We start from the raw sequence: 13,789 nt of genomic DNA on the forward strand, positions 1-13,789 counted from the left end.
AATGATACATCTAAAAAACATAAAGATACGAAAAGGTTGAAAAACATAAGAATAGAAAAAGAAATATCAGTTGAATTCTAATCAAATAAAGCTTCTACATTTATATAGGACAAAATAGGCTTGGGGGACAAAACGATTCTAGAGATATAAAAAGATCACTGCATACTGACAGAAAGTTCAATACACCAAAAAGATACGGGATATATGAATGCACCTAGTAACATAATCTCAACATAGACAAAGTAAAAAATTACACAACCTCAACAAGTTTATAATTCCACCATCATAAGAGATTATAACATTTGTACAATTTAAGTTTATATAAAATATGTGTATTCTGCAATTGTCAAACTCGTCTCTCTATAGGCTCAGTGCAGCAAAGCTTCCTAAATCCTGATGTGTATAAGCATCACCTGGGGATCTTGTTAAAATGCAGATTCTGGAACAGCAGGTGAGGAGCTGAGCCTGATTTCACAGTTTTAACAAGGTCCCAGAGGATGTCAATGCTGTTCATCCTCAGATAGCACTCTGCCCAGAGAAAGACTCATTAAATTAGAAATATTTTGTATTATACTACTTTCTCTAGCCATAAAGCAATCAAGTTAAGAAACAATAATAATAAAAAAACTAGAAAAGCCCCATGCTTAGAAATTAATAAATACTTTTAATTAACTGAAGGATCAGTTCATTCTGAATATTAGAAAACATTCATAATTGAGGGATTTTTTAAATATCAGAATTGGCAAGATGTAGCCAAAGTAATAAATGGGGGGGAAGTATAGCCCTGAATGTTAATAATTGAAAAGAAGTTAAAATTAGTGAAACAAGCAACAAATATTTAGAAATTAGGAAAAACAGAAGGATAAATTCAACAGAATAGAGCAAAGAAAATGATCATAAAAAATTAATACACCAGAAAAAAATATGAAATAAATGTAAAATTAAGACTGTTGACCCTGCCACAAGTTAACACAACAGCAAGATGGGATGCCTGGGTGGCTCAGTAGGTTAAGCATCCAACTCTTGATTTCAGCTCAGGTCGTGATTTTAGGGTTGGGAGATCCAGCCCCATCTTGGGCTCCTTCCTGAGTGTGGAGTCTGCTTAAGATTTTCTCTCTTCCTCTGCCCCTCCCCACCTCCTGCCCCTGACTCATGCACGTGTTGTCTTTTAAAAAAAAAAATCTTTCCATCTCCCACTCCTCTGCTGCAAAGCTTTCCTGTTTCAGATAAGCCTTACCTCCCTAAACATTATAAGCCTTTGCCCCATTCACCCCTATCTGGACTCGGGCAGTGGTCTGATATCCTTCCTGGCTATAAGGCAATACCCACCTCACTCCCTCTGTCCCACTGTCCTAACACTATGTATCTACCCTCAAAAAATATTGAAAAAATTGTGTGAACTTGCTAGCTTTTAAGATTCAGGAAACCAGCGATCTAATTAATGTGTTGAGAGTTTAGCTAAGTCACTCCATGATATTGCTTCCTGAGTATCCATTCTGTTTGGTGGAGTGGCCTGCAGGGACCTTAAACTGACACTAGCCTTCACAGACAACCCTACTCCCTAGATAACAGCCTGCAGAGTCACCAGCAAATGTGTAAGTTTCTCATATGACTTCTCCAACATCCCATATGATCCACAGTCTGTCTTGATTCCCAGGGCCTTCCCTTATGCACTCCTTAGGTAAGACCCCAATGGAGCTTTACCAAAATCCTGCTTTTCTGGTTTGAACTGACCAATCCAGGCTTAGCCTGGAACTCAAGAGCAGTCCTCTCACAGACCCTAAGAAAGACATGTGCCCCAGACCCTACTGTGGTATCTATCCGCACTCTGCCCTGATCTTCCTCGGTAGCCTCTAGAGGCAGGCCCTGAGCTTCCTCCAGGACTTGTGAGTAAAAACATCTCTATTACTATTTTTTTTTAAGATTTTATTTATTTATTTGACAGAGAGAAAGAAAGCACAAGCATGTCTCCAGAGTGCTGGGCTGAGGAAGAAGCAGATGCCCCGCTGAGCAGGGAGCCCAATATGGGGCTCAATCCCACCTGAGTTAAAGGCAGATGCTTAACCAACTTAGCCACCCAGGTGCCCCGAAAACTTCTCTATTTCAATTCTTTTGTGGTCTGTTGTTGAACTACATCTGTACTCCATCTGTACATCTGTTGAACTCATCTGTACTCCACTTAGAAGATGTTAATTTAATAAAGTCAGAGCCTTGTCTATTTTGTTTGTTCTCCATTGTTTCTTCTCTACTTGGTACACAAAACTTACTGAACAGGGGTGGGCAGGTGGGGGGGGGGGATGAATGAAAAAAAAAAGGTAGAAAGTAAATGGTCTTACCCCTTAACTTCAAACAGGTTTAAAAACAATGAAATGCTTGTCCATCTTTAAATATTTAGGAGAAATAAAATTCACAAATTTTATCAAACATATTCCACCAGAGCAAAGCACTTGTGTTTAGATTGTAAGAACCAAGGATTTAAAATACTTTAACATTGCTCCCTTAGGAACCTAATGGATTGATAAGTTCAATAAATGTTTATTTACTAGACAAATGAACAATTCTGTTAGCAAAAATTTCCTCACGGGGCACCTGGCAGGCTCAGCTGGTGAAACATCAGACTCTTGGTTTTGGCTCGGGTCATCATCTTAGGGTCTTGGGATCAGGCCTACATTGACCCAGAGTTTCTCTTTCCCTCTCCCTCTGTTCTTCTACCCTGAGCTCATGCGTGCTCTCTCTCTCTCAAATAAATAAATCTTTTAAAAAAAAATTCCTTATGTTCTAATTGCCGCATGTTTATAACAATTTTAAGGAAATGGTTGAAAAAGAAAAGTAACTGATTTATTGGCTAAAGTGTCCTATTTTAATAGCCAAACTGCATGTAACATTTGATTACAACATTTTGTCACCTCTCATTTATCAGCCAAATGAATTAAAATTTCTGTCTAAGTTAGCTGAAGCACCTCTTAGCCACTTTCCATTATTCTGACTTTTAGACTTGACAGATACAAAATGATCAAAAACAGCCATGCTACCCTTTCTATGGTCAAAATTTCTATAGGACCAAGATTAAGGAAAATTTCCACAATCTATTCACAGTTCTAAAGCATATCCCTAATCTTTCTGTTCCAATTTCTAACTACTTTAAGCAGTCTCTGTGTTGTTTATTCTAACATCACTTGGCCATTATTAAAGGTCCATTATCCACAACCACACATCTAAGGAGGTCCACAATAAAACCAGCCTTTATCACATTCAATCCAAGAAAGCAAACCTCAAAAGATTTTCAATTTTAATTTAAATGAAGAAAATTTTCACAATGAAATCATTAAAAATAATTTTGTCTTCACCTAAGCAATGCTTTCATACTAAAGAACACTTTTAATACACACTACTACAAAGCCAAGAGAATAATATAAATTAACTACAAGAACTCAAGGTTGGATTAATATTTTGATCAGGCACAACAGCAAGGATTTTATAACTGCAATTAGTTTACATGATTTATTCAAGATAATATCCTAATCAAAAGTACAACCATTAGTACTCAATGTAAAGATTACAACAAAATATTCAGAGGAATATCATAGTAATCAATATAACTTCCAAAATTGTAGTCAAATGTCCTATACTTCGATATTTAGGAATCCACAAAAATGAAAAAATCTGAAACACTTATAAACTTTAAAATGAAATTCCACAATAACCAACACTTACTGAATATTCACTATGTCCTCACCCTCTGATGAGGTAAAGAAAGGGGGAAAGGGAGTAAGAATGGTTGCAGGGGGAAAAGCTGCTGAGGTCATCTAAAAAAGATAGGATGACAGCTCTGACTGGGGTAGTAACAAGGGAAGTAGACAGAAGTAAAAAGATCCCCATGTTTGACAAAACTTGGAACCTACAAAACTGACTGATGGAGGGTCATTGAATAGAGAACCATAAGGAGGAAACAGGAGCAGAAAAGAATCAGAAGACTCAAAAATCTCATGAAATGATGGTACTCCCCAAAGAGGAAACACCAGAGAAGCAGTGTCTGCAGAAAAGAACAGCTCCAAGAGTTAAAGACACCATTTGAGGAAATCAAATACCCAACCTTCAGAACAAAGAAGGAAGGGCCGGAAAACTCAACCTGACTGAGAACAAGGTGTGAGCTGATTTAAGATCCTCATTTGTGACAACAGTGTTCATTAGAGACACCAGTCCAGAGACATCAAACCAAGTGTGTGTGCACAGTGCAGATCAGTCAGAGACTTTGGCCATGCTGGTTCTACTGTCTTGTCAGTCTCATATTCCTGCAAGCCCCATCTGTCTGGCCACTTGAGAATTCCCAAAGAAGAATATTCACTGCATCCCTTTTTCTGAATTTGTGTCAAGATCTCTCTCCAGAAACAGTCCTAAATATGCAAACACAGTATAGCATGTGAATCTTGCAAGCTTCCAAATGCCTCAATAAATGGATACTTCTACAAATCTCACTAAATATTAAAGGAGAATATCAAAAGTAAATTAATGGGAAAGTCCAAGAGGAAAAAAAAAAAAGTTCACTGCAGGACTGTTTACAGTAGCCAGAAACTGGGAGGAAAATAACTGGTTACATGAATACTGGTACATACATGCAGAAGAGCACTGTGCAATCACTAAAATGACTTACGAAAATCTCCAAGTTACTGTGGGGGGGGAAAGGCATACACAGGGCATACATATATACATACAAAGGACATGGTCACCTGTGTAAAAAGAAGAGGGCACATTCACATTTTCGTTTACCTGTACAATATCTGGAGGGCTACAAAACAAAATGTAAAACAAGTTATATCAGGGGAGTGGGACTACAGGACCAAGATAGAAAAGAAATTTTCACTGTATAATTTTAATATCATTTCCCATTTCTTTCATACCTTTATACTACATATGTGTGTGTGTCCAGCTGTCAAAAACAATAAAGAGTGTATTTTCTGAGACCAAAGAAATATAATTCATAAGGGTAGCTTAATAGAAATTTATGAGTTGGTAAAAGCGCACTAAGCAATGATTCCTACTGTTACTGAGCCAAACAGAGCTTAAAAATTCTTTTTGGGGGGGCGCCTGGGTGGCTCAGTGGGTTTAAGCCTGTGCCTTCGGCTCGGGTCATGATCCCAGGGTCCTGGGATCAAGCCCCGCATCGGGCTCTCTGCTCAGCAGGGAGCCTGCTTCCTCCTCTCTCTCTCTCTCTCTCTCTCTCTCTGCCTGCCTCTCTGCCTACTTGTGATCTCTGTCTTTCAAATAAATAAATAAAATCTTTTAAAAAAAATTCTTTTTGGGGGGCTAATTTGGGATTATGATGATAAAGAGTCAGAGTACTATCTTCATCTTACAGAAAAATGATTCACTGCCAAATTTCATTTTTCAGTAATATGAGAAAATCCCTACAAAGCTCTATTTTAAAAAAATTTTAGTGTATTCTATAACATCCTAAAAATCAAAGCAGTCTTTTTAAAAAGCAAGATCAGAATTAGAATGCATAAAGATTGTACCATAAAATATTACAAGAATCAGTTTAAATAGTAACTGATAATTAAAATATATAGAAAAAAAGCTTATCTTAAGTATTATAGTACTTCATATTAATAGTTTTGTTCCATGTTTATAGCTATTTATAGAGCACATGTGATTTATTAGATTAGTACCATATCACTTGGACTATGCAGTTAAAACCAGGCACCATGATTCACCTAGTAGAAGCTACTCATATTACCAAAAAAATAAAAAATAAACTTGGAATTCAAAATTTGGAGTCTAAGAACACTTAGATATCATCTAGTTCTTCAATTTATAGATTAAATAATTAAATAATTAAATAAATAATAGATTAGATATCATCTAGTTCTTCAATTTATAGATTAAATAATTGAGTTTCAGAGAAGTTACACAGCCAGTACTCCTCCTTCCACAGTCAGTTATTTGCCTCTAAGCCACACTATAAACCCAATCTTCAAAGTCATAACAAATATCACTGATATAGTCCCTATTATATGCAATTAATGAAAATGGAAATTACCATAAATTACTGAAAACTAATATTACATATACAGTAATAACTATAGCTTCATAGAAGCTATCACCTTAGTCATCATTTATAAAAAGTGGTTCCAGAATAAAAGAAAGTGAGTGGATAACCTGGGAGTTAAGAAAAAAATACAGAAAGTAGCAAAAGGAAGCTATCTGGCAATCATCCATTCAAACAATCTGTTTAAAAATACTACAAAATTATTATACTACAATGGAAATCCAATTTATGTCCTAACAAAATGTCTAATGTGGATACAAAGCTGAAGAGATGGGGAGTTTTTAAACATTATCCAACTATTATAATATGAGTCTGTGAATATAAGTCACCTTCAAATTTTACCCAAAATATAGCTCAGACCAATGAATTCAGTTAATGTTTACTATGACTATGCACAAACCACAGATTAATTTCAAGAAAAATATCACAACAATATTTTCTCAAACAAAAATGTGTGGACTCAGGTTCTGAGCTCTTGTAGATGTGTAACACAGATTCTACTGGAAAAACAGGGTTAGCAAGAAGAGTAATGGGATATTAATAAAATGACCGATTTGTTGTCCTAGGTTTTCCTGGCCAGGAGAATGGAGAATGGAAAAACTGAACCATGAAATCAAAAAGGCATCTGTCTTCCAGGTTTCTCTCTGCCAATGTCTTGAGAAAAATGTTTGAACTTTCCTGTTGGCTTTGTATGCAAATAGCTCCAGATGCAAAGTGAACCACATCTAAGTTATTTGGTTCAACATCTGCTGGTCCAATTCCCATTATTCCTTCTAAAGGGTCGGCTTGTGACAGATAGTTTAGTTTGCCCTCTATATAAGCTGTTTTGAAGGAGCTAATTTGGATTAAAGTATCTATCTAGACCACTTGTTTTTCCCTTTGATGGTCAATGCATTCTAATGTGGTTCTGTGTAGTGCTACAAGTAACTTAGAAACATATTGGAAAGGACAGTATTCAAGGTTTCGCCTCCCACCTCGCCTTCTAAACAATTTAAATTTACACAGTTAAAAAGTAAAAAGTGAACAGTCATTTGCCTCTAAAACAGCACCACACACATTGTACACAATGGCAACGTGACAACATTTTCTGACCTAATTTTTTTTTCATGAAATCTCTATCAAATATTTGAAGCTGAAGTTATTGATAAAAGCATTTAACACTATTAACAACGCATTTCATGAAACATTCAGTCATTTGAGATGACAATTTTCATACGGTATCACTGAAAATGGAATAAGGTCCATAGCACACGGCACTTAGTGTCTGATACACAGTATACTTTCAAACATTTGATAAATGAGTGAATTAAGTGAATGAATGCATAACAACAAAAAAGAACTAAAGAATTCATTTAAATAAATCCCATATATTCTGAAACCTTGGGTCTGCTACAATCAGAAAATAATCAAAAAATATACTGAACCCAAACTAAGACTAATAGTCTAATGTTCTTAGAACCTGTACGATCAAGAAAAGAGAAAGCCCTTACTTCAGAAGGGTACAATAGGGAGGACAAATTGCTTTATAGGGTAAAAATGAGGAAAAGAGGAGAAATCAGAATATCCACCTATGCATGGATAACTATATATGTGTGTGTGTGTGTGTGTGTGTGTGTACACATATATATTTTTGCTTTTATAGGTGCATGTGTGTATCAGAAGATAAACATTCATTTTGAAAAGTAGTTTCCTAAAAAGTAGAACATTACCACTCTTATAAAAATTTATAAGATAGTTGATAATGATTTCCAAAAAAAGATCTCTTAGCTTTAGGAAAAAAAAAAACTTTTTCTAAAAAATACAGCTCTATGTGTAATTAACTCAAAAACTTTCAGGTATTATATGCTATGCAAAATCTAGAATGATTTTCCTTCAGAAAAATATTTAGAAAAATAAATAAGAAAAAATGTAAGTAAAATAACTCGATACTACTATTATTGCTTCTAGACCCTAGTATTTTTGAACTAAAATTTAGTCTAACCTCAAGTCTCCTCTACTGTTACCTGCTGCCATACAGTAGGACCAGACAAAAAATTAGGAAAAAACAAAAACAAAAAACAGCAAAAGAGCTGTTCTCTCTTCCTGTGAATCTGTGATTACTCTTGTTAATCATTATTTCCAGGTCATTTGTCTGTCTTGGGAATGACCAGGAAATTTAAGTGAACCCTAGAGTATAGCTTCTTTGTCATCTTTGAGTAATTATCTAAGACTTCCAAGATTACTATATTTTTTAAGGCAAGTTTAGGTTTGCCTTCCTCTACCTTGTGATTGTAAGACTATTTAGTTACTGCCTAAGAACTAAAACTAATTAAAAAGAGTTATTGTTATTGAATCACTACATTGTACACCTGAAACTAACAATATTGACAAATTAAAATAAAAAATTTTTTTAAAGAGTTACTTTTGAAAGCAAATCTGTTCTACTAATCATCAAGAAATAATTACTGAGCACTGCTTATTAACAAGGCACATGCTATATTATATACTAAGTGCTTAGGATTCACAAAGGTTTAAAAACAGTCCCTACCCACCAAGGTTTAGACTAAAGAAGACACATAGAGACAGCAGTCATATTGATAAAATATTTTTAAAAATATAAATTAGTTACTCCATGTTTTTGGCAGCATTATTTACAACAGTCAAAGGAAGCAACCCGAGTCCATCGACAGATTAATGGATAAAAATGTGGTCTGTACATACAGTGGACTATTATTCAGGCTTATAAAGGAAGTCCATTCTGACACATGCTACAACATGGATGAACCCTGTGGATGTTATGTTAAGAGAAATAAGCCAGTCACAAAAAGACAAACACTGTATGATTCCATTTATATGAGTTGTCTAGAATAGAGAGAAAGTAGAATTGTAGCTGCCAGGGCTGGGATAGGGGCAAATGGGTAGTTACTGCTGAATGGCTACAGAGTTTCAGTTTCACAAGATGAAAATGTTCTGGAGACTGGTTGCACACCAATGTGGATATGCTTAACAATACTGAACTATACACTTAAAAATGGTTAATATGATAAATTGTGTATGTTACTTAACCACAGTTAAAAACAAAACTGGCCAAAGTGCCAAGCAAATGATGCAGAAAAAAAAATTATACAGTAGTTCAGAAGTAAGAGCAATTATAAGGTATGGATTCAGTTAAAGCTCTATATACCTTGGTCTGAAAGAAAAATGAGACTCAAGCAGATAGGGGATGAGGGAATGTACTACAATCAGAGCAATGGCAAAGTGACAGAACAGACACCAGCCAGACACAAAATGTAGATCACAGTTTGAGCAGCCATAGGCTTCAAAATGAATAACCGTGGAAGGTAAGCTAAAAGGAAAGGCTACGAAATAGAGAGGAAAATGCCCAATAAAGGCAGTTGTTTTCACTGAGTATCTTTCACTAAGATAGAGTAATAATTACCACACTTTTAGTGAGAATAAAGGCATGAGGAAAAGGAAATTGATAACTTCATATTTGCTTGTCTCTTGCTTACATACTCCAACTTCCATGATGACGGAAGTATGGAGACACATTCAAAAGGTTAGATGCCATACATTGAGGAGATATGGGCTTAGAGGTAACAATTTGGATACAGAACCAACATGTGCATTTCATTTATTCTAACTGGCAATTTTTTAACATCATCATCAGCTCTGCACAGAAACTAGCATTGTAAAAGGTCCCTCTATGCAAATTACATGAATATTACAGTGAGATCTGTGTCCTGAGGCACCTTGATTCATTAACAGTATTGTAGGCCATAAGCAGACACTGTTTTTAAGATAAATTAATTATCCCAGTTGCTATTACAAAATCACCCTCCAACTAACTGCCAGCTCTGCACCAAGATAATCATTTGGCACGTGAAGCCTATGACTATATTCTTTACTTAAAATCTCTTATCCTAACCCCAAGAATGAAAATGCCTATTCTCCCCCACGTACTTTAAAAACTTAAACCAAATGTTTCTGAATAATCTTCTTGGATTTTAAGCTGTGGTAAAACTTGGTTAATAATCATCTCTTTTAGAAATATTTTTCATATAGATTACAAACTGTTAGGGTGTAGGAGAACCAGACAGAAGGAGAATATTAAGTTCTTTTTTGAACTGAAAAGAATCTACATTGGATCTCTTAAAGCTTCCTGTCTTCTCTGGACTTTAGTGTGGAAATGATTAAATTGTTATACTAATTAGGTTGTTCAGATCACTCTGGTCTAACTTCCAGATACCTGAATCAGAGGCTCCTGCAGGCAGAGAAAGAGAAACGATCTTCAACCAAAGAGAAAGATTACTTGGCTGAGCCAGCATCTACCATGCCTTCACTTCAGCTGTTTGCCAGGTTAGTTTATCTCCACTTCTGCAAGTCACTGAGGAAATTCAGAAAAAGTACTTTCCACAGGTCTGATTTTTTTACGGGACTGAGGGAGAAACTGGGTGCGCTGTCTATGTGTACATACGCACACACTAGAGGAACTGTTCTTTAATTCTAATTAGGCTTTGAGAACTTGACCTACAAATATGGACATATACATAGATATGACATATAATATTCATTCTTGGAGAACAGGAAGTAGATAATCTGGCCATAATATACAATTCTTTAATATACTGCCACAATTATAGGAAAACAGATTCTGTTCTTGCTTTTGTAAAGAAGTACAATTTGGCTTCAACTTCCAATCTACTGAAATCATTTCCTTAAAAGCCATTTCTGACTGTGCTTATTTTCTCAGTCTCTGATCACACTAACCTCTCTCACATACAGCCTTTAGCCACCAGGACCATAACTTCTTTGAAATGTTTTACTCCTGATGCCTAGCCCATACTCTCCTAATCTCTCAATCTTCTGTGTCTTTCTTTTCCTCTTTTTCCCTAATTATGGACATCCAAATTTCGCTACTTAACCCTAATCTCTTTACATACTGATTCCACAGTTATCTTCTACAACTTCAACTGTCATATCTACAAGAAAACTCCCAAATGAAGAACACCAGCCTTAACCTTTCTCCTGAACTGAAGGCAGCTTAAATACACAAGTCTAAGACAAACTCATTAGGCTCCATGTTGTCCCAAACCAACTTTTTAAAAAATTCTCTATTTCTGTTCAAGGTAATACCATTCCTTTAGAATCAAGGCTTGAAACCTCAAAAATCAATTTTGACTCTTCCCTCACCCTCACATCCCGTCAGCCAGATGGGCCTGCTGATGCTTTCCCCTAATCAAAAAAAAAAAAAACAAAAAACAAACAAACAAACAAACAAAAACCACCAGTTAACTTAAAAAGAACTGAAATATAATCTGATAGACTAGATTTCATTCCTAAACATATTTACCTATATCAAGCTCCAAAACTTTTATAATCCATCATTTTGTCATCTGTACAATAGATAATATTGTAGCTGCTCCACCTACTTTACAATAAACAAATACATGACAACACACTGAAAATCCTAAACCATTACATAAATATCATTATTCCAACTTTTCTATCAATTTCCATTGTCACTCCAGTTGTCATTCATTCAGTTATTCATTTCTTTAAAGATTTATTTATTTATTTGAAAGAGAGACAGTATATGCACACATGCTCATGAGTGGGAGAAGGGGCAGAGGGAGAGAATCTCAAGCAGACTCCCTGCTGAGCACAGAGCCAGAGGTGGGGCTGATCTCAAAACCTAATCATGACCTGAGCCAAAACCAAGAGCTGGACACTTAACCAACTGAGCCACCCAGGCTTCCCTCATTCTTTTTTTTTTTTTCCTTTAATTACTGTTTTTATAAATACTTATTGAGGACCAACTATAAGCTAGGCACTAAACTCAGCATTTGAGACATAACAAAAGGACAGACACAGTGCCTATCCCCACAAAATTTACAGCCTAAACAGCAAGTCAGAAAATAGGTGCACAGAGATGTGGGAGGGTTCTCTGGGAAGGCTTCCCAGAAAAGGCATATTAAAGCATAAAACAACACATAAAACAAATAGTAGTTAGTATAATAAGGGAGCGGGAGAGAGTGGCGGTGGGAAACAAGGTGAGAAATTCCAGGGAAAGGAAACCACATACATAAATCCTTCGAACAAGAATGAGCATCCTAACTATGTCATTCTCTTTCCCACATTTACACGTTTGTTTCATTGCTTTTTCTCACTTCAAAATCTTTCCCCATTCTCCCATCTGTGCCTATTCAAATCATGAACATCCTTCAAAGCCCCGATCAATAATATATACCCAGCTTCAAGAATAGTACTGGACTCATACCAGGCATGAAATAAACATTTTCTAAACGAATGGATGATGAAATCTTCATTCTTCCCAAATCACAAATCTGCTTCATATTACAAGTATGTATGTGCCTGTCCTATCTCCCCTTGAAGGACACATTCCCATAGCACCTAATGCATAATAAGCACTGGAAAAATATTTGGAGGATGAATAACTCTAATAATCTAAGACAAGGCAGAGCTGCTAACGATACTTTCATCTTCTACTTCTGACTTTACAATGATTTGGCAGAACAAAAAGCCTAGGAAATTCAAAATATTATTTATACATGAATTATATTAATATTGAACATTAGGTCTTCCATAAAATATCTCCATAATGGAATTTATTTTTGCATTTGATTTCTTGGATGGCTAAATTTTAATGTTTAATACTTTAGACTGACCTTCCTGGAAAAAGAAAAAAACCAAACACTTCTAAATTTAAATACTGGTGAAGATGTTAAATTACTTCAGGATATTTTTATACTATAAGAATAAGAAGTCTTTTTAATTAACAAAATGGACAGCCTAAAAATATTATTTGGTACCTCACTTTCCTGAAACTAAGACAGATTAGGAAATGTAAATTATATTTTAATTTCATTTAATGTTCATGATATCATTTTTGGAATCATGCCTCAAGCCACGCTGCAGAATTTGTTACGCAATTTATCATCTGTTATTTAAAAAAACCCTAAATTAAATCTGGGTCATTCCATTTTCAGATCAAAGAAGGCCAAGAGCAAAAGTAAAAAAGAGGCTTTCAAAGAAAAGGCAAAGTGTTCAATAAGAAAAAAAAAAAAAAAATTCTAGTTACTGCAGAGTAGTACCTGTAGGAAAAGCAGCCCAAGGAATGGCAGGAGACGTAGTTTGCGTTTCACCATTTCCACCATCAAAAATCTCTGCAGCCTAGGGGGGAAAAAAAAGGCAAATTTATTTTCGAAGATCTAAAAAACAGAAATGCTATTTAAGCAACCAAGCCTTCCAGCCCCACAGGCTTATTCTCTGCTATATACCACACATTTTCAAATTCCCTCCAAATACTCAATTGTTTCTCAGTCTTTCATAGTTACCACCCCAACCACTACTCCCCACCCCCAGTACGCATGCTCTGTTATTTTTAAGTAAAAATCTCCCTTCTTTACTAAAATATATCTCCTGCCAATGAAAATTTTCTTTTATATATCCTCGATCACATTTTCACTTGAGAAGTTTAAATCTAAATACTCTAAGTAAATCTTTTTCATTAATTAGCATAAGACCTAATGGAGATCAATCTAAAGAAAAGGGATTCACCTATATTCTTCAATAATCTACCACGCGGACTTCCTAGCATTCAACATTTAAAAATTCCTAAAACTGATGTTTTAAATTAACAAGCCTTCCTATTAAACAGTTTTTAAAAGTAAGGGACAGTCAATTACTGAATGCTGAGTTTCTGGGTAAGTTTTCTCTCTTAATTGTTCAGATCACAGCAAA

The 13,789-nt window shown here is 35.4% G+C and overlaps 1 protein-coding gene across 4 annotated transcripts in view; it reads right to left on the reverse strand.

Annotated features, from left to right (window-relative positions):
• Nucleotides 1–13,789, reverse strand: part of CCDC91 (coiled-coil domain containing 91) — a 362,303-nt gene that overhangs the window by 268,747 nt on the left and 79,767 nt on the right. For 3 of the 4 annotated variants that reach the window (XR_013967309.1, XM_080812002.1, XM_080812003.1), the window contains exon 3: nucleotides 13,141–13,219. Coding sequence is in view for 2 of the 4 variants with exons in the window: in XM_080812002.1 (XP_080668128.1) it covers nucleotides 13,141–13,219 (79 nt within the window). In the remaining 2 variants the exon portion in view is untranslated. Of the gene's footprint in view, nucleotides 1–13,140; nucleotides 13,220–13,789 lie in introns of those variants that run through there. The other variant, XM_080812004.1, reaches the window with a different exon arrangement.

Source organism: Martes martes (genome assembly GCF_963455335.1).
Source record: "Martes martes genome assembly, chromosome: 8".
NCBI classification, from domain to species: domain Eukaryota; kingdom Metazoa; phylum Chordata; class Mammalia; order Carnivora; family Mustelidae; genus Martes; species Martes martes.